The sequence below is a fragment of the Danio rerio genome, chromosome 4, assembly GCF_049306965.1.
Source record: "Danio rerio strain Tuebingen ecotype United States chromosome 4, GRCz12tu, whole genome shotgun sequence".
In the NCBI taxonomy this organism is placed as follows: Eukaryota; Metazoa; Chordata; class Actinopteri; order Cypriniformes; family Danionidae; genus Danio; species Danio rerio.
Window position 1 is genome coordinate 39,389,837 of NC_133179.1, and position 27,459 is coordinate 39,417,295.

General features: G+C 37.0%; 1 protein-coding gene across 1 annotated transcript; it reads left to right on the forward strand.

Moving 5' to 3' along the window:
• The first annotated feature begins 96 nt into the window (after positions 1-96).
• LOC108183677 (NLR family CARD domain-containing protein 3-like) lies at positions 97-25,029 on the forward strand. Its single transcript, XM_068220619.2, has 10 exons — positions 97-177; positions 682-732; positions 1,471-1,575; positions 2,150-2,234; positions 5,976-6,171; positions 6,698-8,477; positions 15,587-15,760; positions 22,582-22,755; positions 23,583-23,629; positions 23,892-25,029. Exons 2-10 carry the CDS (start codon positions 689-691, stop codon positions 24,419-24,421), a joined length of 3,135 nt encoding a protein of 1,044 aa, XP_068076720.2. The 5' UTR covers positions 97-177; positions 682-688; the 3' UTR covers positions 24,422-25,029.
• Positions 25,030-27,459: the final 2,430 nt, after the last annotated feature.

The following is a 27,459-nucleotide window of genomic DNA, read 5'->3' on the forward strand; positions in this document are numbered from 1 at the left end:
TCAAGGACACACCCACAGTCAGGAGAGTCTCATGAATATTCATGTCAGCATCACTCTGTGGAGCCAATAATATTTCAGGATCTACCTGTAGATCACACAGGTGTGTTTTAGTGAAGTGAAAGAGTGAAAGAGCTCAGATTGTGTTCCTGCTGCACAAGAGCGTCTGTACTTCTGCATGTGAGTTTAACACTTCTACATTACGCTGATTTGTGGAGATGATGAAGGGGTTTTATATGTGTGAGTGTGATTTAAATGTCTGATCCTGAAGATTAAATCCTCAAACACAGATTAAACACTGAGTCAAACACGCTCATTTAAACACTGTGTCTAAAAGCTTTATTTTTAATCTCTTTAAAGTGTTTGTGCTCTTCTATATCAGACTGACTCAATAGTGTCCAATAATTCAGCATTAAATATAACTCTAAACATTCAGAGTCACCAAATCAAAAGTAAAGTTAAAGCAGACCTTCCAGTTGAACAGGAAGAAAAGCTGCTGAAAACAACAAGCTGACGATCCTTAAACAACACTGCATTTAACCCTTTACTGTCAGAGTAACTCATTTTATATATATATATATATATATATATATATATATATATATATATATATATATATATATATATATATATATATATGATTGTCTCCTCAAAGCTCTGCTAATGTCTGCATTGGTGTTTTAGCTACAGTATGGCAGAGGAGCGAGTAAAGGACTCTCTCTCAGAGAAACACAGGTATTGACTCTGTTTTTGCACCATTATTTCAACACTTTGTCTGAAGAACAAAGACCAACAACAATGCACTTATTTGTGTTGCTATTGCCTGATCAAATGGTGGTACAGTTTTCTTCTTAGCTGCTACTTGGTGAAAAATGTTGGAGATCTACTGGTTTAAAGCCTGTTGTGTAAAGGTACAAGAGAGACCTTTGCACACTTGTTTTGATATGTCTGAAAACCTTAAAATAAACCCCTCAGCTGTCAGAACACAGTAAACACAGTAAGTGTGTTTGTGCACACACTAATCTGTGGTTTTACTCCAATGAACTCCATATGAAATGCAGAAACTATTCAGCTCAGGCCGATCTAAAGGGTTAATGCTGACATCTGATCAACAGTAAAAATTCTTTCCAACCAGCACCAATAAGAACTGCATGATCAGATGCTGATATTGCTTCATTATATGAAGTCATTGGGGTAAAAACAGCCACAAACATAAGCCACAAACATTAGCAATACACAAAGATTAATACAGATATACATGTTAAACTTAATGTGTAGTTCAATGAAGGGAATTTTGTTTATTTTTTTGTCTTTTGTCATTTATTTTTATTAATGTTTTGTTTTTTATGGTTGAGCCAATGATTAGTTTGCCCTTAATTAAACTACACAAACTCCTATTTGTCTGATAAACTCTTCTAAAGGAGACTGAAGTTTGTCCTGCAGTTTATTCCTCTGGTGTGTTTGTTTGTTCAGTGTGAGATCAGGATCATGTGTGTCCAGCTCTGTGTCTCTGAAGAGTGACTGGTCAAAAGGGAATCCACCAGAGTTTAGTGGGGAAACACCATCATCTGCACAAAGGTATTGTGTGTTTTACATTATTGCTCATGCTCACATCAACAGTTTTGTGTAAACCAACAATTCAGTAAAGAGAGTCATTCCTGAATAAATCAGTTGTTTGGATTAATCAAATGACTTTAGTGATTCATTAAGACATTTACAGACACCTGGCGTCTTATTCAGAGGATCTTTTATTAAATATTAATATCAGATTTATGTTGATTATTTCATTTGTGGAACATGAAAGATGTTTTGAAGAAGTTTATAACCATATTGTTTTGTAAGTATATCTAAATAAAGGTCAAGCTTTTGAAGGTAAATGTAGCTGTGTTGTTTTGTAGCTAAAAGTTTGTGTAATAATGAACTGTAAATCAAATATTTATTTCAAAGCTGACTTTGTGGTTGACAGGGCTTTTTAATGACAGAGACAATAGTATGTGATTTCTCAGCTCAATGTAACAGAAAACTCAAGTAACAAATCTGTCCACTACCTCCCTATTATGAGCACTACATGTATTATTTTCAGTGTTTGTAAGATTTGTCTGTGTTTGTTTGCCGCTAAATGTATAATTACTGTTGTTTTATTTGTTAACAGTGTTGAATATGAGTCAGCAGATTTAGGAGACGAGACTCACCGGGTACACATGAGTTTCACAGACAATCTCCAGTGGATCTTCCAGGTGTGAAAAATAGTTATTTTAAAAATATACTGCTTAATTAAAATGTAAAGCAATTAATTTAAGTAATCATTGACTCCAGTTCATTGGATTATAATAAAATAATGCACAACTGTGATTCTCGTGGAGTCTCTGTTACCCCTCTGTGTGCATTATTTTCTAAGAAATGAATGGATTAGTCAATTATTCTGCATATTATTTTGGTTCAATAGATGTCCAAATGAGGATGGCTTGACTAAAGGCTAAGTTTGAGCTTTTGTGGAACTTTAAAAGTAATCCAAATCTAGACTAACAATACAAAGATTAGACAGACTTCACACGTGCAGTCATTCATTCATGTGTATTTGATGACTAGTCTAGTTTGGGCTATTCTTTCATGTCTTCTATATTTTCACTGACAGATAAATGTAAGCCTTGTTTTAGCTAAAACATCAATGTTTAGGTGTCTATTAGAGTTTAAACACACACAAATTATTAGTTATTTTAAACACACAAAAAACATGCTCTCTGAGATGCTTATGTTTTCACATTTAAAGCCACTGTTCAGATATTGCATTACAGACATTAGACAGATTTTTGTTCTCAAACTGCTCCTGTTTATAAGACAAATCATTACAAATCCTTATCTTACAAATCCAAAACCTTCAGTTGTGTTTTGATATGACTTGGCTTCTGTAGCTGTAAAATTATTAAAATCATTCTGCATTCATAAATGTGCTCAATGCCTGCCAGAATCTACTTCATCTGAGAATAACTGCACACTCTATATTGTTAATCAGCCAATAAAATAAAGCACAGTCCTGTAGTATGATGTATTATAATGTATTTGTAATTGTTCAGTAGTTGCAAATTAATGTTTGGTAACATTTAATAATAACTTCATACTATGAATCATTATTAAGCATTAGCAAATAGTGAATTCATTTTCTGTTAAGCATTAACTCTACATTAATAACATTAGTAAACAGTTTATAACTGCAGCTACAAATGCTCTACGCTTGATTTACAACCACATTTATGATGTGCCTAATACTTGTACTTTCATACTTTGTTAATGATTTATTTTTCAATACTTAATTATTACATTATTTCCAAAACAGTTATATAAGAGTAGTTTAAGATCATTCAGGATTAGTTCATAAATGATTAATAAACTGTTCAAATGAACATTTATAACTCCTATTATTCAGGCATATATTAATAGTTAATTTATTTGTTAATAAATGCTTTATTATCTCAACTTCATGCAGTTTTGTGACCTAATTTAAAGTGAGGACTAGTTATGCTTTATAAATCCCTTATAAATGACTGTTAAAGGCTCAGTTAAATTCTAAACAGGAAAAAAGAAAATAAACAACTTTATTAATTTCTATTCATTTGAAAACACACAAATGAAGCTGTACTTCAAATAAAAAATGTATCTTTGCATCCTTATCTAAAATAAAATTACTGTACAGTTTAAACATTGCTTCCTAATATATTGTTAAATTATTATATTGTTGTTGTTTTTCCCAATTTTATGTCATATTTTGACACTCCTGTTAATCAGCAATGTTTAAACTTTACAGTAATTTTTTAGATAAGATTGCAGTTTTATCATTCATTTGATACCAAACCTTTAATGGTCATTTATAAGGGATTTATAAAGCATAACTAATCCTCACTTTAGATTAGCTCACAAAACTGCATGAAATTGAGTTAATAAAGCATTTATTAACATACAAATTAACTATTACTATATGCCTGAATAATAAGATATATAAATGTTGATTTCAATAGTTTATTAATCATTTACTAACTCATTCTGAATGATCTTAAAAACCACCAACTACACTGTAAAAAATTGCTGTTAAAAAACGGTCAGATTCTACAGTAAAATAATGTTTTTTTCACTTAAACAGTAATATTCTGTTAAAAACAATGCTTTGTGGGTAACATTTTTGTTTTCGAGAAAGTAACCAACTGCAGAAAACTGTGAGCTAACAGAGTTCAGATTCGATGTTTTGAAGTCTGTGTTTGAAATCACGCTTTGTGTCCTTGTTCACTATTTCATACACTAGTTAACTAATATAGTTCACCTGACAGTTTTAATGAACACTAATGAGTGAATTCAGACACTGATGAACACCTGCTGTTAATAATCACAATTACTGAAGAAAATAAACAAGAAACACAAACAGTGACTTGAGTTACAACATTAAATAAAATAAAACAGCTTCAGTCTCAGCAGAGGATCATTAAACAACTCCACAAACAACAGCAGACACACTTATTACTGACTGCTTGGACTTCCATACTATTCTCATTGAGATCCAACAGAAATTAAGGTGTTTTTTGTGTCACCATAATGGAGTGAGGGGCTGGTTTAGTTGGGCTCTTCACCCTTGAACTTATTTAAGAAGATTTTCCAACTGCTGTAATACAGAGTTAACAAAACACTTGTATTATAGCAATAAAGTTGGGAAGTCAATAAACAGAGAAATCTATTTGACTGAAATTAGTTCTGATAAATGTTTTGTTATAAATCTGAAAGAAGGGCCTAATGCAATAGATTTTATGCTTAGTTGCAGGTATTAATTTAATTAATGAGAAGTGGAAACAGAAAAGATACCTCCGTAATTACTTAACAGTTAAGAAATAACATACAAAAACAGTTCAGTTATGACAAATAAACACTCAGACCTCATGAATCTGACCTTGTATTTCAACAATGGTAACATCTCAAATGTTTCATGCTGCAATGCATGCTGGGAGTGGCACTGTACAAATATCCCAGCATGCATTGCGGTATAAATAAATGTTGTATAATGGTCTAACAGTTTTCTTTATTTGTGTTTGATTCTGCTGTTGTTTATGTTTAGACTTTCAGTTGCCTGTTTGTGAGTTAAACTGTTAATTTTGTTAGTTGTCACCATTATTGAGGTTCATATGCTGATTATTGATGTCTCTTTGAGTCAATTTACACCATAGAGCAGTGTTATTGTCCAAGATATTCTTAAAAACTTACAGAAATCATTGCCATATATAGACGTATAATGTAAAAAAATAGATTTAACATTGAATAGGAGCAGTAAATTTTATTATACTAAATGAGAACAGACTCTGTCATTTAATAGCAACATGAACATCACCAGATCTTAATAAGATTCCAAATTTACATGTATGTGTGCTGTTGTGAAATATAAGACATTAGAGTTAAACCAAACTTTTCTAATTAACTAAAATAAGTTATCATTGTAAGTATACTTCTAAGCATGTATAGCACATTACTTCATAAACTCATACAGCAGTCGACCAATTTGAGGTGGGCAAAATGAGTTCACTTGAGTATTGTGTAAATCAATGTAGTCCATGTATTTTTACAGCAACATACTGTAAAATAACAGTACATTGCTGGCAACTGCAGCTGCCAGTATTTTACTGTTTTTTAACGAGACAATTTTTAACAGTGTACTCTTAAATACAAATGGTTTGTAAATAATGTGATACTTAATGAAAATAAATCATTAACAAAGCATGAAAATGCAATTATTAAGCACATTATAAATGTGGTTGTAAATCTAGAATAGAGCATTTGTAGCTGCAGTTCTAAACTGCTTACTAACGGTTATTAATGTAGAGGTAATGTTTAACAGATAATGATTCACTAGATGCTAATGCTTAATAAATGGTTCATAGTGTGTAGTTGTATAAAGTGTTACCGAATGTTTTGGTTAAATGTTCTTCTTGTTTCTTCAATCATAGAATCTTGAGAGCAAAATTATCAGATTTCTGAAGAATGAACTGGAGAAATTTAAGAAAATCTTACAAGCAGAAAACAGACAAGAGTTTGTAAAAGACTTTAATGAGAACAGAAGCAGAATCACAGAAGCAGCTCTTGATCTCACACTCTTCTTCCTGAGAGAGATGAAGCAAGATCAAGCTGCTGATACTCTTGTGGGTAAGAGAATCATGGCTATAACCACAGGAACCTGCAGATTTACACAGATCTTTAGCCCATCATTTTTTAATTAATTAATTAATTATTTTTTTATTAATTCAGTAATATTGTTGACTAATATGAAAATGTTCATAAGATTTATTTACAGTACAGTTTATAAAGTTATATTTTCTGTCCTTTAGTAGATCTGTTATTTACGAGACTTTTGCTTTATTTAGAAATTAAGTGGACCTAATTTGATTTTTATCATAAAGATTACATATTATTAAATATTATTATTTTACAAGTTAAAAAGGTGTTATTTTTATTTAGTATTTTATATAATTAATTTTTATTTATGATAATACCAAAGATATGATATTCCCAAAATCATTCCGCTGTAATCTACAGATATTTTACAAAATTCTCCTCAGAAATAGCAAACAATGTCTGAAAATGTTGTCTGGCCCTACTCATGGTGATCTGTCAGACTGACACTTAAAAATAAGTCAAGACTAAATCTCTGCTTCTTTGCTCCTGTGTTTAGATGACCTGTTCTTCATTAATCAGCTTAAATGTGGCCTGAAGAAGAAATATCAAAGTGTGTTTGAAGGAATTGCTCAGCAAGGAGACTCCACACTTATGAATAACATCTACACAGATCTCTACATCACTCAGGGTGCGAGTGAACAGGTCAACACTGAACATGAGATCAGACAGATTGAAGCTGCTTCCAGACATCATCAGTCACTAGAGATACAGGTTGAATGCAAACATTTGTTTGTAGCAGCTGAACAAGACGAGCAGATCAGAACTGTCCTGACAAAAGGAGTTGCTGGCATCGGGAAATCAGTCTCTGTGCAAAAGTTTGTTCTGGATTGGGCTGAAGGGAAAGAAAATCAAGACATCAGCTTCATATTTCCTCTTCCATTCAGAGAGATGAACTTAAAGGAGAAAGAAAGACAAAGTTTAAAAGACCTCATAACTCAGTTTTTCCCAGAGACTAAAGGACTGAACCTTACAAGAAGCACACGATCCAAAGTCCTGTTCATCCTTGATGGATTGGATGAATGTCGTCTTCCTCTGAACTTTGCTGGTAATGAGACGTGTCGTGATGTATCTTCAGCAGTCTCTCTGGATGTTCTCCTGACGAACCTCATCAAGGGAAATCTGCTTCCTTCTGCTCTCATCTGGATCACCAGCAGACCAGCAGCTGCCAGTAAGATTCCTGCTGACTGTATCGACCGGCTGACAGAGATACGAGGATTCAATGATGCCCAAAAGGAGGAGTACTTCAGAAAGAGACTCACAGATCAGAATCAGGCCAGAGAAATCATTGATCACATTAAACAGTCAAAGAGTCTCTTTATTATGTGCCACATCCCAGTCTTCTGCTGGATTTCAGCCACTGTTCTCCAGAACATACTGAAACTGAAACACAGGGCTCATGCTGAAACACTGCAGGCATCTCCCAAGACTCTGACACAGATGTACACACACTTTCTCCGCTTTCAGATCCAGCAGAGCAGAAGAAAGTATGATGGAGAAAACACAGCAGATGTCTCCTGGGATCCAAACCTCATCCTTTCACTGGGGAAACTGGCCTTCCAGCAGCTGAAAAGAAACAATGTGATCTTCTATGAGAGCGATCTGAAAGACTATGGCATTGACGTCTATAAGGCATCGGTGTACTCAGGCATGTGTACCCAGATCTTTAAGGAGGAGACGGGAATCATTCTTGGTACCATGTACTGCTTTCTTCACTTGAGCATTCAGGAGTTCATTGCAGCCCTTTATCAACATCTGATTCTAGACAATGACAAGAAGCATGGATGGTTTTTCATACAGAAAAGCAAAACTAAAGGCAAGATTGATTTCCTGAAGGCTGCAGTGGACAAGGCTCTGGAAAGTGAGAATGGACATCTGGATCTTTACCTTCGCTTCCTTCTCGGTCTGTCACTCCAGTCCAATCAACAACTCTTACGAGGCCTGTTGACACAGCAGGATGACAGAGACCAGAGCAAAGAGGAAATAATTGCCTACATCAAGCAGAAACTTGAAGGGAATCTGTCTCCAGAGAGATCCATCAATCTGTTTTACTGTCTGAATGAACTGAACGACCAAACTCTGCTGAAAGAGATTCAGTCTCACCTCAGTAGAGGAAGTCTGTCATATGCTCGCCTTTCACCTGCCCAGTGGTCTGCTCTGGTCTTTGTGTTGTTGACCTCAGAGGAGGAGCTGGAGGAGTTTGAGCTTCAGAAATTCCAGAGATCAGACGAGTGTCTCATCAGACTATCAGCAGTCATCAAATCCTCCAAAAGAGCTCTGTAAGTCTAAGTGCTTTAATCTAAGAGATATACATTGGCTAAAATTAAATAATACATCATGTTAATGAACATGCACCATATTGATGTCATCTGCACATCAAAATACTGTTGATAATTGTTTATTATTTAATATTTTAGTGTTTTAATAATATCCAGATGAATGTATTGGCAGTGGTTGTTTAAGAAATAGTTTACCCAAGAGTGTACATTTCCTCATTTACTCACCCTCAAGGGGTTTTAAACCTTTCTAAAAGTTTCTTTCTCCTGTTGAAAATAAAGAAAGATTTTTTGAGAAATGCTGGAAACCTGTAACCATTGACTTACATAGCATTTGTTTCTCCTATTATGGAGGTCAATGGCTAATGGTTTTCATCTGTCTCAAAAAATTTTCTGTTGTGTTCAGCAGAATAAATCATAAAGGCTTGGCAGCACTTGATGAGTAAAGGGGTGAACTATCTCTTTAAAACCGCAAATAAACTAAAGTACATTATCTATGATCAGTAGCTGATGTTATTGATGAGGTAAACGCATATTTAAAGAGTACAGTTGAAAATTCAGGTCTGCTCAGCATCTGTGGTTATCTTCCCTCATGGAGGATCATTTTATAACTGACATGGGGATTTGTATGTGTTGTATTGATTCTTTTGTGTGGAAATTGCACACAAGTCAGCTATAAATGATGCAGCACCTTTAAAATCATTTCTGGTAAGGGTGGAATGATCACACTGATGTTTTTTTTTTCTCTCTATTCTGTCTATTTTGACTTTCTCTATGCTGGTAATTATCAAGTAACAATGACTTGTGTCCCTGTTCATGGATAATATTTGACATTGCCTTTTGAGTCCACTAGTGTTGTAGTGTTTCCTATTAAGGTCAATCACTCACTCATTCACCACCCTTCGGCTGTTCTGGATTTATATTCATTTAATACTTTTTATTATGTTTGTAAACACACATACACTCTCTCATTCACACACACACATGCACACACAAACACACACACACACACACACACACACACACTATGGTCAGTTTTGTTTACCCAATTCACCTATTCCATATGTCTTGTGGGGGAAACTGGAGCTGGGACTCGGACTAGCAACCTTCTTGTTATTAGGTGAAAGTTCTCTTCTTTATTATATCTTCTTCTTATCATGCAGGCAGTAAAAGCAAATGGAAGAGCTGGAACTAGGTGCAGTGTTAATGTTTAATATATTCCATACACAAAGAAACTGACAGAGCTCAAGACCAAAAAAGAAAGACAAACATACACACACACAGCAAACTATGATCAACACATAATGACTGAAACAGAGGAGCTTAAACAAACAGAGACTAGTGAGTTAACAGAGGAGTGACAAGAAACTGGGCAACTAACAGGGGTAACATTGGGGAAAACTGGGGTGAACACAGAGAATACATGGAAACGACAACCATGTTAATGAAACCATGACAGGGTACAGGACAGGTGAGGGGTAAACTGACAGGCAGGTGGACAGGGAGGAGGACAAAGCCAAGGCAGGGATTACTGGACAGTAAACCAGGGCAGATCCCGTGGATCAGGCCTTTTATCTCAGAGGCTTTAGAGAAGATTGTGTCTGTACAGCTGAATGATTTCATGTTTAATAATAATGTTTTTGATAAATTTCAGTCAGTTTGGAGCTGGTCATAGCACAAAGTCCGCTCTATTGAGGCTTTTTAAATGATGCTGTAGGAGCCATTTGTTTATTTTATTTAAGGGTTGTGTTGTTAATCTTATTTTATTTTGGAGATTAGCACCCCCTGCAGGCTAGTGAAAGCTTAAAAGGCCTGGGTGTGGCCTACTGGAGAAGAGCCTGTTGGGAGCACATGGTCTTTAGACCTCACCTTCAGTGTTTGTTGGCCAAAGTCGTTTGATTTTGTATACTTCATATCAGTTTTAACTAACTCTGCAATAAACAGCCACAAATGACGACTTATTGTTCCCTGTATTATTTTCTAAGGAAGCGTCTAAACCATAGATGTGACTAATTAGAAATTTTGATTAAGGATAGTGAAAACAGATGTCTTTTTGGAGCTTGATTTAGGTGGCCCTGTTGTTCTTCTATTGTTGGATCTCACTGCTGCATTTGATACAGTGGATCATGACATCCTCATTAATCAGCCTAGAGAACACGCTGGTATCCAGGGTCTAGCCTTGGAATGGTTCTCTTCATATCTAAAGGATAGATCTTTATCAGTCAGTTTGGGCAACTCTTGTTCTTCTGTCATTCAATTAGTGTTTGGTTTCTGCAGAGCTTGATACTGGGTCCGGTTTTGTTTTCCCTTTACTTATTTTCGTTGGGAATTTTTTAATTTTTTTTAAAGCATGGCATAAGTTACTGTCTATATGCTGATGACTCTCAAATCTACTTCCTCATGAAGTTTGAGGATCAGTTCTCCCTTCTGGCTTTGTTTAATTGTTTGGCTGATCTGAGAGATTGGTTAGTGAATAACTTTCTCCAACTGAAGGAGGACAAGTGTGAATTGATTGATTTTGGTAAAAAATATTCAGATTCTATTGGCAATTTGTCATTGCTTCCTGAAAAATACATTCCTTTAAAGAGTTCAGACCTTTAAAGGGTCACGAAACACCAAAACACATTTTTTGAGCTGTTGACAGTCGTATATGTGTCCCACACTGCTAAAAACACTATTAGGACACATATATTTCACTAAAAAGTGTAAATTGGTTGTTTTTGCGTTATTTCAAGCAAATTCATACTTCCTGTTTGAAACTAATTTTTGAAGCTGCGTCACGGTCATGACATAATAGCGTGTATTCCAGCGTGCAGACTGGGCGTCTGTGCCAGCGTGAGTCTTATTACGTCTTACAGTGTGATGCATTAATGCATGAGTAAGGCTTGGTTCAAACCAATCAGCGCGCTCTATTGTGCAACTTCATTAATATTCATTAGTGTCACTGTTTACACCACAGAGACGCCACGTTGTGTTGGCAAAACAAGCGTGAAGTGTTGCTTTTATAGTTTGCTGCAGTTAAGTTTCATTTTCATTTTCTCTCTGTGAGAGCTCATCTGGATCACGTGTGGATTAACAGTGTACGCGACGCGCGACAACAATAACTTACGTGTCTAAGGAGGATTATTGTTTACCTGAGAGCTGTTCCCATCTGCAAACGCTGAGATCCGGATTCGCTTGTAGTATTCTCTTCATAAAGACGCAGCTCTAGTTGCTGGTGATTGTCCTGTCTCTACAGATTTGGTAAGTGAGCGACCAGTGCTCTTTGTTTATTCAGTTTGTTCGTATCGAATTAAGTTAACTATTGCACTGAGTGCAAAAATATTAGCACCGCATTTTGTGACCGGAATAACACACGCGTCTTTCTGACGCTACCTGCCGTGTGCATCTAAGTTTCCGGAAAATGCAGAGTTTTTTTTTCTCTCATTCGCCGTGCGGTATCAAACATTGCGTGAAAAATACACGCTTAGAGCAGATCCTCGAATCAAATATCTCGTTTGTCGCGAGGGGCATGAATGAATTCCCTGAATGAAAGAGCCAAACTGCAATTAAAGTCCAACATTTAATAATTTGGCAAATAATTCGACTACAGATGTCCATGTAGGTTGAACACCATCACTTTCTCCTGTGTGTATTTTGACTGAAACTCGCGCGTGCCCAAATAGACACTCCCACACCCTCCCACTTTAGTTCCTCCTACACTCCCCCCTAAACAGAGCTGGACACGCCCACTTTTCTGACTTTTTCCAAAGTAAAGGTGTGAAAACACCCTGCTGAAACGAGGGGATTTCATGGCCCTTTAACAGAAATAAAAAAGGAAAGCAGATTACACCCGTTCTGGTTTCTCTACACTGGCTGCCAATCCAGTTTAGAATTCAGTACAAAGTACTGCTGTATGTTTTTAAATCCCTCCATGGCCCCTGAGTATATTTCTGAGCTAATAAATCTACACCAACCTCTGAGATCTCTTAACTCTAAGGGTCAACTCTATTTGCAAGTTCATGCTCAAAATGTGGAGGTAATAGAGCTTTTTCGGTCGCAGCTCCAAGACTCTGGAACGATCTCCCACTCTCCTTAAGAACTTCTCCAACTATTGAGTGTATTTTTAAGGCTTGGTTGTGTTGAGAAGATGCAATGCGATGCGTGCTTATGCTTCAATTGTAGAAAATCAGGTTATTTTTTATATATCTGACTTTGATTATATACAGCTACTCAGCTAACATGAAAACAAATGTCATATGTCCTAGTTCCTCTGAAAGGCCCGTCCTCAAGAGGCTCTGAATGGTCAGCTAATGTATTGTGCTGTAATTTGCAGATCGGCTCCACATCACCAGGAAAAGTGTCACGGCTCTACAAGCACACACTTTTTTCGCTGTGCAAATCCTATCAGTCAGAGTAGCTTTTAGCCGTATCAGTGTGAGTCTGAATCAGACAGAAATTGACACAGCTGAAGCTCACGCCTGCTCTCTAAAATATCATCTGACAAGTGTCTTTCACATATATTCAGAATAAGCATGTGTAAGTAATATGAAACATTCTTATATCTTTTGCTAGTTCATTATCTGAGATGTAGAACGCAAAGAAAGCATCAGCATAGAGAGACACTGCAGCGCTGCTGAATATTGTGTGTGTTTACAGCGGTTTGATGGATAAATATGAATGTTTAGCTCAATTGTTTGCGGTGCCAAACAGCATTTCCCGTGGTTTACATCCTTGTTTATGTCCTCGCTACAACCCACATAGCAAACGGACTTGGCCCAAATGTGGCCTCATTATGGCACTGCTGGCATGCATAATGTCAGCCAAATGTGGGCGATGTATTGCAATGATGGCACTGGTTGCATGACGGTAAACTACATTTGGGCCAATTGTGGATGGGAGGTGTGTGGCCCAGATCAGTGTAGCGATATCCACAAGATCCACAATATCCAGGCAAGATTATTCTCTCTCTGTGCCTCTCTAAAACATATGTAATAATTATAAGAATAATAGTTACAATAATAGTAATAGTAATAATAATAATAATAATAATTGTTTTGAGTCAGTGAAACAAGCTATAGGTTAAAAAAAAAAAAAAAAAAAATATATATATATATATATATATATATATATATATATATATATATATATATATATATATATATATATATATATATATATATATATATTTACACATGAAATACATGTGAGTTAGATGTGGGCCGAATCTGGGCTAACAGCTTTCATTTTTCAGAAAGGATCAAAAAATCAATTTGACCTGAACAAATATGCATTTTAAATGTGCAAATACACATTAACAAATATAATTTATTTATTTTTGTTTAATTTTATCATTCATTCATTCATTTTCTTGTCGGCTTAGTCCCTTTATTAATCTGGGGTCGCCACAGCGGAATGAACCGCCAACTTATCCAGCAATTTTTTACGCAGCGGATGCCCTTCCAGCCGCAACCCATCTCTGGGAAGCATCCACACACACATTCACACACACACTCATATACTACGGACAATTTAGCCTACCCAATTCACCTGTACCGCATGTCTTTGGACTGTGGGGGAAATCGGAGCTCCTGGAGGAAACCCACGCGAAGACAGGGAGAACATGCAAACTCCACACAGAAACGCCAACTGACCCAGGGGAGGCTCAAACCAGCAACCTTCTTGCTGTGAGGCAACAACACGACCTACTGCGCCACTGCATCACCTATTATAATTTATATTATTAATGGTAATAATAATAAAAGCATTTCCCAGTGATAAGTTGCAGCTGGAAGGGCATTCACTGCGTAAAACATATGCTTTGTTAAGTTGGCGGTTCATTCCGCTGTGGCGACCCCAGATTAATAAAGGGACTAAGCCAAAAAGAAAATTAATGAATGAATAATAAAAGCAATAATGACTGGAGTAATCATTTAATTTGAACCTACATACAATAAGTAATAAATAAATGTTTAACATTTTAACTTTTTATTTTAACATTTAATAAATGCCACCTTGATGAACGGAATAATGTTATTTAAATTATTAAATTAAATTAATAAAAATAAATAAATAAATTGACCCCAAACTTTTGACAGGTAGTGTAATTTATTTTGATTTCTGTGCTGTGTTCATTTAAATTCATTAAGTTATAACCGATGTCGTTTAGGCAACTATCACACAGTTATGTTAACAATTCTAGCCATCATATTTTTCTATGGCTTGTGCATTATTGTTAAATAAACACATTTTGAGAATTAAGACTTATTGTGATTTATTTGTTCACATGGTTAAGGTATCGGGCTGGGTTATGGCTCAGTTTTGGGGTTTCTGGTTAAAAGGTGGTGTTGATATGGTTAACCTATGGCTGAGAATCGGTACCAATAATGAACCTGTTTTGGCCCAGTTCAGGGTGATAAATTGGCTGATATTCGGGCCGGTTATGGCCCATGTGTGACTCTTGTCTTTAATCCAGTTATGGGCCACTTCAGGGCCGTCATTCTTTGCGGTACTTGGGCCGAGGAAAAAGTTATTGTGTGGCTGGGCCAGAAAACATTTGCTATGTGGGAACATACCGTTATTGCTAGAAACTGTGTCTGATGTACTAGAGAAGATTGAAACTGCTGTACTAGAGACAACTGAAATGGTGGACATGGCTGGATAAGGCTGAAGAGCTGCAGGCAAGATAACAGGACAGGCAGTCCTGATCACTGACATGGAGGAATCTTTAGAAACAAAAACACATAAACAACAATAAATATATTCATTTATTTTCTATATTTCTGTTATATACGCATCTTTTTCACTTTATTCTGTAAATTACTTTAAGATGCAACTTTTAAAGATGCTACAGAAGATTATTGTCATTAGTTTGTTCATTAAACTAATAATAAATAAAACAATTTTTAAAAATTCCTCTCGCAGTGATAGGTGTTTAATAAAGAGTTGGGCTATTGGAACATCTGAAGGAAGCCATTTAATTGTGTTTTATAGACATAAGTACTATTTAAAGCTTAAAGCACCAGATGTGTTCACTAATTAGTGAAGTTAAACCAGTCAATATAGTCATATGTGCTTCAGACTATTAAACACACCAGATCAACACATACATATTGTTTTTGTCCCCTACACAGGCTACAGAGCTGTAATCTCACTGTTCAGTGCTGTGGGAGTTTGTCTTCAGCTCTACAATCCTCAAACTGTGTGCTGAGAGAGCTGGACCTGAGTAACAATGACCTGCAGGATTCAGGAGTGAAGCTTCTCTCTGATGGACTGAAGAGTCCAAACTGTAAACTGGACACACTGAGGTAAATGATTCTCCACTCAACAAATACAGACAGACAGTTTCATATTAGGGCTTGAACATGTTAATCCTGGGTGATACTAAACCCAGATAACAGGAATTCTGGTTTATCAGTAATTATGTTTCACACTGCTCATACTTTACCTGTAGTTGACCCTCAGGGGTCTGAGGTGATTTTGGGACCCCAAAGATGTTTTGACATGCCCTGACATCTGTGCTGATTTTAGCTACTTATTACACAGTACTGGCCGACATGTGTTCTATTTGTATTCAGAACAAACTGAGCTACAATAATATGTGAGAAATATTGAAGTACATGCTTGTGTTTTTAAAAACAAATATTATGTGTGGTTAGTAGGTTTTAGAGAAAAAATGTAGCTGAAATAAGATCCAAAAACCACACTGAATGTGCCTGAACAAGACTTTAGAGTAAGCAGTCTTGTAGACTAGAATATTTACTGCACAATTATGTGGAAATTATTCTGTGCTCTCATTCAAAGAAAACATGACAATGATCTTTATTTTGTTAGGATTAGCCGCGTTTCCACTATCGCGCCTAAAGCGAGCGAGCCAAGGCCAAATGCGTTTCCACTGTCACTTCCGGGGCCTAATCGGGCCAAATCGGGGCTTTCTTGGGGCCAGCGGCCAGCCTTTTTCGGCCCGCCGAATACCTTGGGCCAAAGAGGGCCAGCCGGGGCTTCGGGGCGGAGTGAAAGGAGAGGCGGGCACAGTTTTCCGATCGCACACGAGTACATGGACCAAACACATAAACAAATAAATATATAAGGGAAAGAAAACATCTGGAACAAATTATAGGCTGGGGTCTTTTTTGCAAATGATCGCCCTTCTGTTTCTCTTTTAAATGTAAGGCTGTTGCATGAAATAATAAAGTAGTTTTAATTTATAAGTGACTTTTCTTTGCTGCATCTTCCTTGATGTTTCAATAACCCAGATTAATCTTTACACCATATTAAAGGCTCAGCAGACAGTAAAGGTTTTCAAGAGTTTTTGTCAAGTTTAAAAGGTGTTTGTGCACGTTTAGATGCCTGTATGTGTGTATGAGACCGAGGAAAAAAATCGCTCCTTCACAGCTCTGTTGATGCCGCGAGCTGCTTTTTTCTTTTATTCTTTTTATTGTTTTTATTTATTTTGGAGATAATACACTATATGAATACAACAGAAAGGCATTAAACTTTACAAATTTCGTGTCCACTTTTGTAGGCTCAAAACAATAGTGTCATATCTAGATAATATAGCCTTATATTGAAATAATTTAAAGAATTACAAATATCAGATATAATAAAATCACATTAAATACATAAACCAATATAAAACTAACAAAAGCTATAGCTATAACAATTAGGTACTATATCAAACTGTTTCAAAGCTATATTAAACTTTCATTTTTCAAAAGATTCTTTGAAAAAAAGATTTTAGATATTTTCTAATAAATAAATAAACATCGGAGAATGCTTTAAATATGATTTATAAAGTATTTGGATACGATGAAATTAATCAAATCATGCAAACCGAGCATTTTCGGAATGAGTGAAAGCAGAAACTATAGGCAACCTTTTTTTTGTTCTCCAGCTGCGCAGCACTTTTTTGACGCATCAGGGAAAACCCCGATGAAAAGTTCAAAATGTATTCTGTGTCCTCAAACAAGTGTGTATGTTTTTATATGATGTGGTAAAATTAAAAAAAGGAATTTTAAATACATAAAGAGCTTTATTAGTGCATAGCTGCTGAGCGCAATGAAATATAGGCTATATTTTATTACGTGCTGCTCTTATGTGCTGAAACACTGAACACTTTACTTAAGATATAAGCAACATCTTTAAATAAAGGGAATCACCTATTAAGTGTCATAAAGCCTATAGGGAAAAAAAAAATCCTGTTTCAGTTCTCTCCGGAGCATTTAGGATGAATGTTGGACAGCGTCTGTCTAGAGGATGTTATAAAATACATTTTATATCGAGTTATTAACAGAGAATTTTATATATGTGGTGTTATATTATGGATGTGTGCGCTCCCTGTGCTGGGTCCCTCTGTTGGTGGCAAGACCACTGGATTTCGATGCCAATAGTCGGTCGGCGAGTAAATAAATATGATGAATGAAAACACACAGGCATGTGCCTATAGACATACGTTGTACTGCTGTACAGTAACGTGTCATTTGTTTGTTTTGGTTGTCCTAATTTTAATAGTTTCGTGATTATGTGGTGTGCTTTATCTGCATGATTCTCGCTGAAGTGGGCGGTTTGAGTGACGTTCGATTCGGGAGTTGTTCTGGGGGCGGGGTTTGCGTGACGCGCTGCGAGCTACTAGCCCGACAGTGGAAACGCGACATGATTTCGGCCTCACTGCTCAACCTCCCGGGCGATTGGCCCGGCCTGGCCCGATAAAAGCCCTGGCTCGCACTGGCCCGATAGTGGAAATGCAGCTATTGATTTGGGTGATCCCAGCTGTATGCGTGAGTGACAATGCTCATGAATAATTCACAGACAACAGACACTCCCCCACTCACCCATCAAGGGCATTGTAAAGCAATGTCCATCTGCAGAAGCTAGCCTAAACTAAATGCTTATTGTATTACTGCTGTGTGACCATGTAAACACTCTGGGTGAACAATAAACAGTGTTCAGTATATATAAGTACACCCCTCACTCACCTCTATTTTAAATTCATATTTATTTTAATAGGAAGCTCTACAATAATATATTTGTGCATATACAAAAGGTTAGCCAAATCTGGAGCTCATCTAACAAAATAACTTATGATAACGGTCCAAAACTAGTACAGTCAAATTTATGTATTATAGAAAAATATTGAATACAAAATTAAAATAAGAGGAAAAAACAAGAGAAGCAAAACAATGGAAAAAGTTTGCTGACATTTTGTAGTTTTTTTTTTCTTTTCTTTTTTTTTTTTTGCAATTTTAGCCTGACTTTAATTGCAGTATCTTTCAATTTCTGAATATGTTTGGTGTTTTGTGTCCTGCTGAAGGTTTGAGCTACTCTGATATTTGTGCAGTTTCAGTTTCTTGAGAACAAATAAAAGTCTCATGATAAACTGGCTGAAATAATCCTGATTACTCGCTCATCTAAAACAATATCTGCTAAAGGCTGAATGTGAAGGAGAGTCAGCAGTCATGAATATTGATCAGGTGTTTCTCTCCTGACAGAATAAAAGTCCCCTAATGGACCATCAGTGTGAATGTGACTGTGGGTCAGGTGATGAACACATGAAGAGAGCGGCTTTGTGTTTGTCTGAGCTCATTTTGTTTTAGTCCACAACAGAATCACAATATAAATGATGAAATCAGCTCATTTCCTGTTGTGTTTTATACATGACTTTAAGATGATCTTCTGAGCTCAAGTGTGTCTTCTTCCTCCTCACAGCAGACTTTACAGCTTGATGTGGTGTATTATGAACAATGTCTTTGCTCTGTACACTTCTACAGATGAGTCCTTGTTGAGTGTGTAAGCTCATGCGAGGGCTTGTTCAATAAACCTTTTATTTAGAACGCAAACTTACCCATTATGCTTTGTGTGTATGCGCAAGTAGAATGCTAAGAACTTCCGGTCTGCAGCTGATGCATGTAAACAGTCACATTTAGACAGCTTTAACATGATAGTTTTAATTTATTTTGTCTATTTTTATCATCTTTGAACTAATACTGTTGTCGGTCAGCACCACCTACTAGACTGATCATTTGAAGAAATGCGACCCAAACACATGTAATTTGCCAAAATGTTTGACACACACACACACAAAGCCTGTACTGTCCCATTAACACACTGATTTAATAAATGTGACAAAGTGAAAATATAGGCTAGTGTCATTTCAAAATGACAGAAAAAAACAAACTGTAGTGACTTCTATTGGTCATTTTTGTAAATTGCATGACTTACATACCTGTTAAGTTTCATGCCAGTAATCTGGTTTGCTCTACAATGCAGTGAAGTATTGCATGTATGTGTGTATTGAAGAGTTGCTGAGCTAACAGCTGACAATCCGGGAACACACACACACACTGTATTTCTGATGGCAGACACGTGAACTAGGAATGACATGGAATGATATGGCGTAAATGAAGCAAATTGTGCGAATGGGGCGGTGCAAATGCCGCGGCACAAATTGAGCGCTATGCACCTTTGACGCACTTAACGCTCGAATTGCTCAAGTTAAAAAATCTGAACTCAAGCGGACATTCATGCTGCATTAACCAATCAGGAGCTTGCTCTTGTCGGGGCATGGTTGTGACGTGCGCCTGTTGTTGGTGTCCCGGGGGAAATCCTCCAGCCTCCATCATCCAGGTTCAGTTTCTGGAGGAGTTTATAAGCTCATAAAGCTGGTTGCACCTCTGAACTGATCTAGTGGACTCAGACATGGACCTAAATGTATCGACGCTGTTTGTCAGCCTTAATAAAACACATAAACACTGTTATTTTCTTCATAAAATCCATGTTAGCCATTTAGCAACGAAGCTAGAGTCACCAGCAGGCCCGGCGCCAGGAAGTCAAAACTGAGGGGGCACTTTAAATCCATAGGGGGGCACTAGACCTGGTGACTCATTTTGGTCTCTTGTTTCTTTCATTTAGGTTATTTATTCACATTTATTATTATTATGCATTACTGCCTAAGTTACTGACCTAGGGCAGTAATATAGGCTACGTTTTAATAGTAACAACAATATGCAGTTTCGCTATTACGAATTTTATTAACGATAGTAATGCTTACCGCTTATTAATGCAGACGGATGATGGCTTCAGTGCCAAACGAGTGCTTTAAATCATATGTTATTCTCCTTATTTCCGTTTTATTTTAAATAACAGGCCTATGAATGTTTAAAGTTGTAGGTAAAGACGTCAAATTATGCACAAGCATGCAAGCTGACCCACGATCAGACTATTCATTTAACCGGTAAATAAATATAGTGAAATCAGCTTAACCGAGTCATCACGCTTCACGTAGCCTATTATCCAACCAACATCAGTGCTAGGGAAAAGCTAAATGATACAATCTAATGTCATTTAAAACAATTACTTAGTTACATTTTAAGGCATTAGTGTAGCCAGAAACATACCTAAAAAGATACCAAAATTCACATGTTATTACCGTGAAAATTGGTTAAATTTAGGCACGGATAACACGCAACTCAATATGCTACATAACTTTTTTTTCTCATCATTTTAAATGTAAAAACAAAGATTTATCTTAGGCTATCATAAGTGTGTTTTTTTCGTGATATTGTAAACCATCATAAACCATTAGGTTACTAAGCCTACCCGTAATTTTATTTATTAATTATTTAATTTATTAAGCCTTTTTTTAATAGCTTGTTTTCAGGTTATTTTCATTTTAGGGCCATGAGCTACAAGTCAAAACAAACTTGATATGTTGTATTTTAGCTCTTAAAATAGATCTACAATATATTGTATGTTGTTTAATTTTGCATGAGCAAAAAGCAGTATAGCCTAAATTACATCTTTTAAAAGATTATCATTCTGCTTACCTGCAGCACGTGAGGTTTCTCGGTTGATCCGCGATAAATCCACTTAAGCACTATATTCCATTTATAACACTGCAAACTTGACTTAATAAACGCAAAAGGCATTTTTACCTTGACTGCTGCTGCATAAAGGGATGTTTCTCTACACAACTGTAAAAGTGCGCTTTTTAGCAAAATGAAAGCAAACATTCAGAGAGTTCTGCGTTTTGTCAATTTTAGTTTAATTGTAATAATATTAATAATAATTATGATAAATAAATTAAAATATTATTTATAGTGTAGCCTACTGTGGGACTGCAGTAAACTATTTGTTTTTATTAAAACATTTTTATTAGGCTACATCTTCCCGAACTAATAAATGACTGGCAGTTGCATCTCTGCTAAAATTAATTTAACAGTAAATTTCTTATGTGTGTTTTTTCCTTTTAGAGCTCAAGAGAGTTGTGTTTAAATAATTAGTTAACCAAAGCATGTTATGAATTAAGCTGCTCCTATCATGTCACCCACTTTTCTCCCTTGTGAGTTGAGTGCGCCTCCATCACCGTGTGCGCGTTTTAAAGGCTATTTACGGGCGCACCAGACCTGACGCGGGGACCGGATCTCAGAACTATAGGAATAGCTTTAATCTCACCATTTTCATAATTCAATTGCTATGTCATATATTTTAAAATATTTAAATGTGGGTTCTTAAGGTTGGAACGACGGGGGTGTTAATAATTAATGACAGAAAGAATTTTCAGTTTGAGTGAACAATCCTTTATAAAAACTGGGGGGGCACAAACTCTTTCTGAGGGGGCAATGTCCCCCTTTGCCCCCCCGTAGCGCCGGGCCTGGTCACCAGGCAGACAGAAGCCCTGCCCATCGCACAAACCCTCGTCTGTTCTGAAGTAACCTTGATGCGCGAATGAAGCAAGTAAACTAAAATGTTCACACAGTTATTTACGCACGAATAGTGCGATTTATCCGCGCGTTCCGCATCTGGTGTGAACGCAGCTTTACGTCCTTAACAGACACATTTCTAAGTTGTGCGTCACAAAAACACATTAAATCCATTAAAAATGCTATTGAAACCCATTTTCGGAGCGCAAATTACCTATTGTAAACGCTGTAAACGGAAGTTCTAACCAGTCTACTGGAAGACGCTGGTCGCTATGCAGCAGCCAAGAAAAAGGTCTATAAGGAGAGCTAATCAGGATGTGTGTGTTCATCACTGCTGTTGACATGAGCAGAAACAGCAGTCAGCATCTTCACAACACAAAGAGATGTGTGATTGTCCAACTGTGTGATGTGGACTATTGCTGTGTTTGTAGATTGTCTGGCTGTATGGTGACAGAGGAAGGCTGTGGTTTTCTGTCTTCAGCTCTGACTTCAAACCCCTCACACCTGAGAGAGCTGGATCTGAGCTACAATCATCCAGGAGATTCAGGAGTCAAGCTGCTCTCTGAACAACTGGAGGATCCAAACTACACACTGGACAAACTCAAGTATGTGGAGCAGCACTGGCCTTGTGCTTTTACACTGAATGGCTTTAAAAAGACACTAGAAAGCTCTTTTGTGATCAGCTTCAGTTTTCTGTGAGGGTTATGGGGTGAGGACAGACAGAAGATACAGCTTGTAGAGTATTCCAGTCATGTCTATGAAGAGCAAATCATTGAGTGTGAAATGAATCTCCTCTGTTAATGTTGGAGTGTATTGGCTCAGTTACAGTGACATTAAGCGGGACACACTGTACAGTTTCAGCATTTGAGCTGAGCAGAGAAACTTCTTCCTCCATTTCTGCTGAAGAATCCTACAATATCAGGTCAGGAATAGGGTTGGGGATTGAAGATGGATTCAGATTCTGGAATCAGACACTTGGATTAATGTTCAGACTCTTGTTCTAAAATCAACATCTGGATTCCTCTTCTCTGTGCACACATGTGTATTTTTCACTTGCTAATCTGTCAGGAACTTGGGCGCTGGCGAGCAGCTTTAATAATCTGAACATAGTTTAGAGATGGACTGCAACATGTGCTCAAAGGCTGCATGTGCTGAAGAACGATGGCAAAGCTAAGTGTGATCACTGTAATAAATGAATGTTGCAGCAGGGTGTCTCCATCAACATGAGCAGTATCTGCGCTCGCTTCACCAACAGCAGAGGAAAAGAACGCACTGTGTTACATTCATTGTGCATCCCGGCTCAACCAACAAGTGTTGTGTGTTTTAGCTCAAGAGTTTGGAGCGTGTAGCTGAGCAGCTCAGTGCTAGCTTTAGCTTATTAGCTGAGGGGGAAACTAAACAGCTCATTCTCTCCATCTGTGTGTGTTTACAGTCTGGATCATGGAGGACACACGAGGATTACAGCAGGACCACGCAAATGTAGGACTACACACACTCACACACATATGCACAAACATGCACACACACACACACACACACACACACACACACACACACACACACACACACACACACTTTCTCACAGACACACACACACACACATACACTCTCTCACAGATAGACAGACACACACACACTCACACACAATCTCTCTCTCACACACACACACTCCCACACGCATGCGCACACACACACACACACACACAGCTGCGGTTGTAATTGTGTGTGTTCTTGTGTTTAGATGTCTGTTTCCTCACTCTGGATCCAAATACAGCACACACTCATCTCATTCTGTCTGAGGAGAACAGAGAGGTGAAGAATGTGAGAGAGAATCAGCCGTATCCTGATCATCCAGACAGATTTGATGTGTGGCCTCAGGTGTTGTGCAGAGAGAGTGTGTGTGGACGCTGTTACTGGGAGATTGACTGCAGTGGAGATGGTGTTGTGTCTATATCAGTGTCATATAAGAGCATCAGGAGGAAGGGAAGAGGGGCTGAGTGTTGGTTTGGAGGTAATGCTCAGTCCTGGAGTTTGTTCTGCTCTTCCTCCAGTTTCACATTCTCACACAATAACACACGCACTGATCTCCCAGTGAAGGCGCTCAGCAGGAGAATAGGAGTGTTTGTGGATCACAGTGCAGGAACTCTGATCTTCTACAACATCTATAGAGACACAATGAGCCTCATCCACTCAGTCCAGACCACATTCACTGAGCCGCTCTGCCCTGGGTTTGGGTTTGTTAGTTCTGGATCATCAGTGAAACTGAGCTGAAGACTGACGAGAAATTTACCCAGAATCCTCTGCAGGAGCAGTCAGCAGCAGTGTGTGTGTGTGTGTGTGTGCGTGTCCGTGTGTGTGCGCATGTTTGTGTCCGTGTGTGTGTGTGTGCGTGCGTGCGTGTGTGTTTTTGTGAGTGTGCGTACATGTATGTGTGCGTGTGTGTATCTGTGAGCGTGCGTGCTTGTGTGTGTGTGTGTTTGTGTGTGTGTGCGCATTTGTTCACTGTTGTGTTTGTGTAATAAGGAGAGAGAGACAGTTTGTGTGTGTGTGTGTCTGTGTGTTAGAGAGAGTGTGTGTTTGTGTGTGTGTGAGAAAGAGAGAGTGTGTGTAAATATGAGAGAGGGTGTGCTTGTGTGTGTTTGTGTGTGTGTCTGTGTGTGAGAGAGAGTGTGTGTGTGTGTGCGTGTGTGTGTGTGTGTGTGTGTGTGTGTGAAAGAGAGAAAGTGTCACACTGTTTTACAAGTGTTTTGTCTGTTGGGGATGGCGAGAGGGGGGTCCTGCAAGCATTGCTCAGCGCATTGGTACTTCAATGCTGAAGGGGAATTCCCTTGTGAAAAATATACAGTTGTGTTTATGTTTATTAAAGATGATAGTCAAGACCTGCTGTATTTAAAATTATCATTATTTTCTGTATATTGTCAGTCATCCTTTTGTACGTGTGCATGTGCAGACACAGATGTGCGGTAGGGGTCGGGGAGACATCTGACATAAAAAACAACAACAACAACAACAGATCAGCCAGATTTTTTTACTTGAACCGAGAAAGAGGGAAACAGAACAAAAATGTTGTACGTGACTCCTTATAATAACATAATAATAATGATAATATTAATAATACTAATAACTTGATAAACAAAATCATTATTAAAATTATTTTGAAAGATCTACAGTATCTGTGCAGGGCAGAAATGGACCCAGACGTGTTGTTAGAAAGTGCTATTAAAGTATTTATCCTGTATTTACTATTACAAAAATAACACCAAGAAGACTGCATTTAAATCAGTGTTATTAGATTATGAATTTATTTGTAACTTATTAAAGTGTAGAACCAATATCAAATTAAAAACCACCCAGTAGGTGGCGGTAGAGCACTGTCTTAATTCATTCAAATGGAGAAACTGAAGAAAGCGATCAGTTGTAACTGCTTCACATGAATCCATTTTTCGTCTCATCTCAACATCAGTTCAGAGATCAGTAATGTTTGTTTCCTAAATTCATCATAAGCACTGAGAACCTTATTTTTTAGCAATTTCCAAAGTTTCAATTAAAATAGCTAATTGAGTGTCTGATAGATCCGATTTAAGTTGCTCACGTGCATTACGGGCTTCAATTTTCCATTTATCATACGAAGAAATAACTTTTTTCTTCTTTTTTTGTTGCTCTTCCTGCTGATAAGCTAACATTTTTCCAGTAGGGACCTGTGCACGTGTTGAGCGTCGTGTATTTTTACTCCTAGTTTCTATATCAACTTGCTTAGTGTGCTTCTTTGAACCTACATCTGATTTTGACATTTCTGGATCTATAAATTAATACCCCACAATAATTTTAGGTTGATAAGGGTCCGTGTACATTTTGTTCATTTGTTTTCCATTTTCAAACGGAATAAAGGAAATGGAGAAAACGGCCGTTTTTCCGTTTTTCTTTTGCTCACGAGAAAACGAAAAAACGAGATTTTGGCTGGATTTTCGTTTTTTGGTTTAGGGTAGGAAAACGGATAAACGACTTTAAAATTCATTTTACACATGTAGGCGGTACTGAAACGCCCACTTTCCTCTAATTGGTCAACCAAATCTGCGCTCGTGACGTCACCCTCAAAATAAAAGCCTTACACGCAGGCTTTTAATTATTATTATTTAATTATATATATAAACAAAGTTTACATATTCTATCATTTGAACCACACACAGTTAGCAGGCTTACATTCATTGCGTATGTATAAATTAAATAAAAACGTAAAGCTGTATTCTTAGACATTTGTCATTAAAATAAGGTCATAGTTCACTGCCAAGCTTCTTGCTGCTGTGCACCTAATGCAGAGCAAAGACAGCCATTTCCGAGGAGCACCTGGTTTGCATGATTGTTTCAGAGCTATTGTAGGCCTAAATAATAGCCTACTCTGTATAAAATAATAATTTATTATTATTATTATTATTATTATTAGGCCTATTATTATTAGTATTGTCATTATTATTTACTTAGTTATTCAATGGTTGTAAGAACACATTGGACCCTGCATGGGGCTATAATAAATGGTACCATTTGTTTCTATTGGATTTTCTCCTATTTTAATTTAATATATGCCTTTAGCCTATTGTAAATATTTATTTGATAATTAATACTTTTTTATTGCAACGTCAAAGTAGGCCTGTCTTATTATTATTATTTTTTGTTAATATTTTGTCGTTGTTGTTGTTATTATTATTGTAGCAGGGACATAGCCACAGGTGTGGCAGAGTGTGCTGGTGCCACCCAAAGTGGCATCTTGCACCTGAAAATAGATGCCTTCGCGCTCAAGCGCGCGCAAGAAACTTGCACAGGCAAAAGTAATGATGAATGTGTTGAAGGAAAAAAAAACATTCTAATTATTTGTTAATAAAATAGTGCAACATTATTCTCAGTCAGTGTAAGCTGAAAAAATTAAGATCGCCAGCATTTCAAGGGTGGTTTTATTTTTAGTTCATTGCTGTGAAGCGCTATATTTCACTAAGGCTGCATGAGACTGCGCATCTTGCTTATTTTCTCTATTTTACATACAGAACATATCATACAGTCCAGGTTCTACCGTTCTAGTGAGTGTGTGGCATTGCTTTACAGTGGTAAAGTGGATTATTTCTTGGCAAATTCATATAATGATTCACTTTGTTTAGTAATAAATTTCATAGTTGTAAAATAACTACATTTCAAGAATATGTTAACACTTTCAACTATTTAGGATTATTTATTGCATCAAAAGTAACTTCAAAGTAACATTAAATGTACGTATAAACTGCTTAATTTGTGTGTGTAAACACCCTAGATGCAAAAAGCTT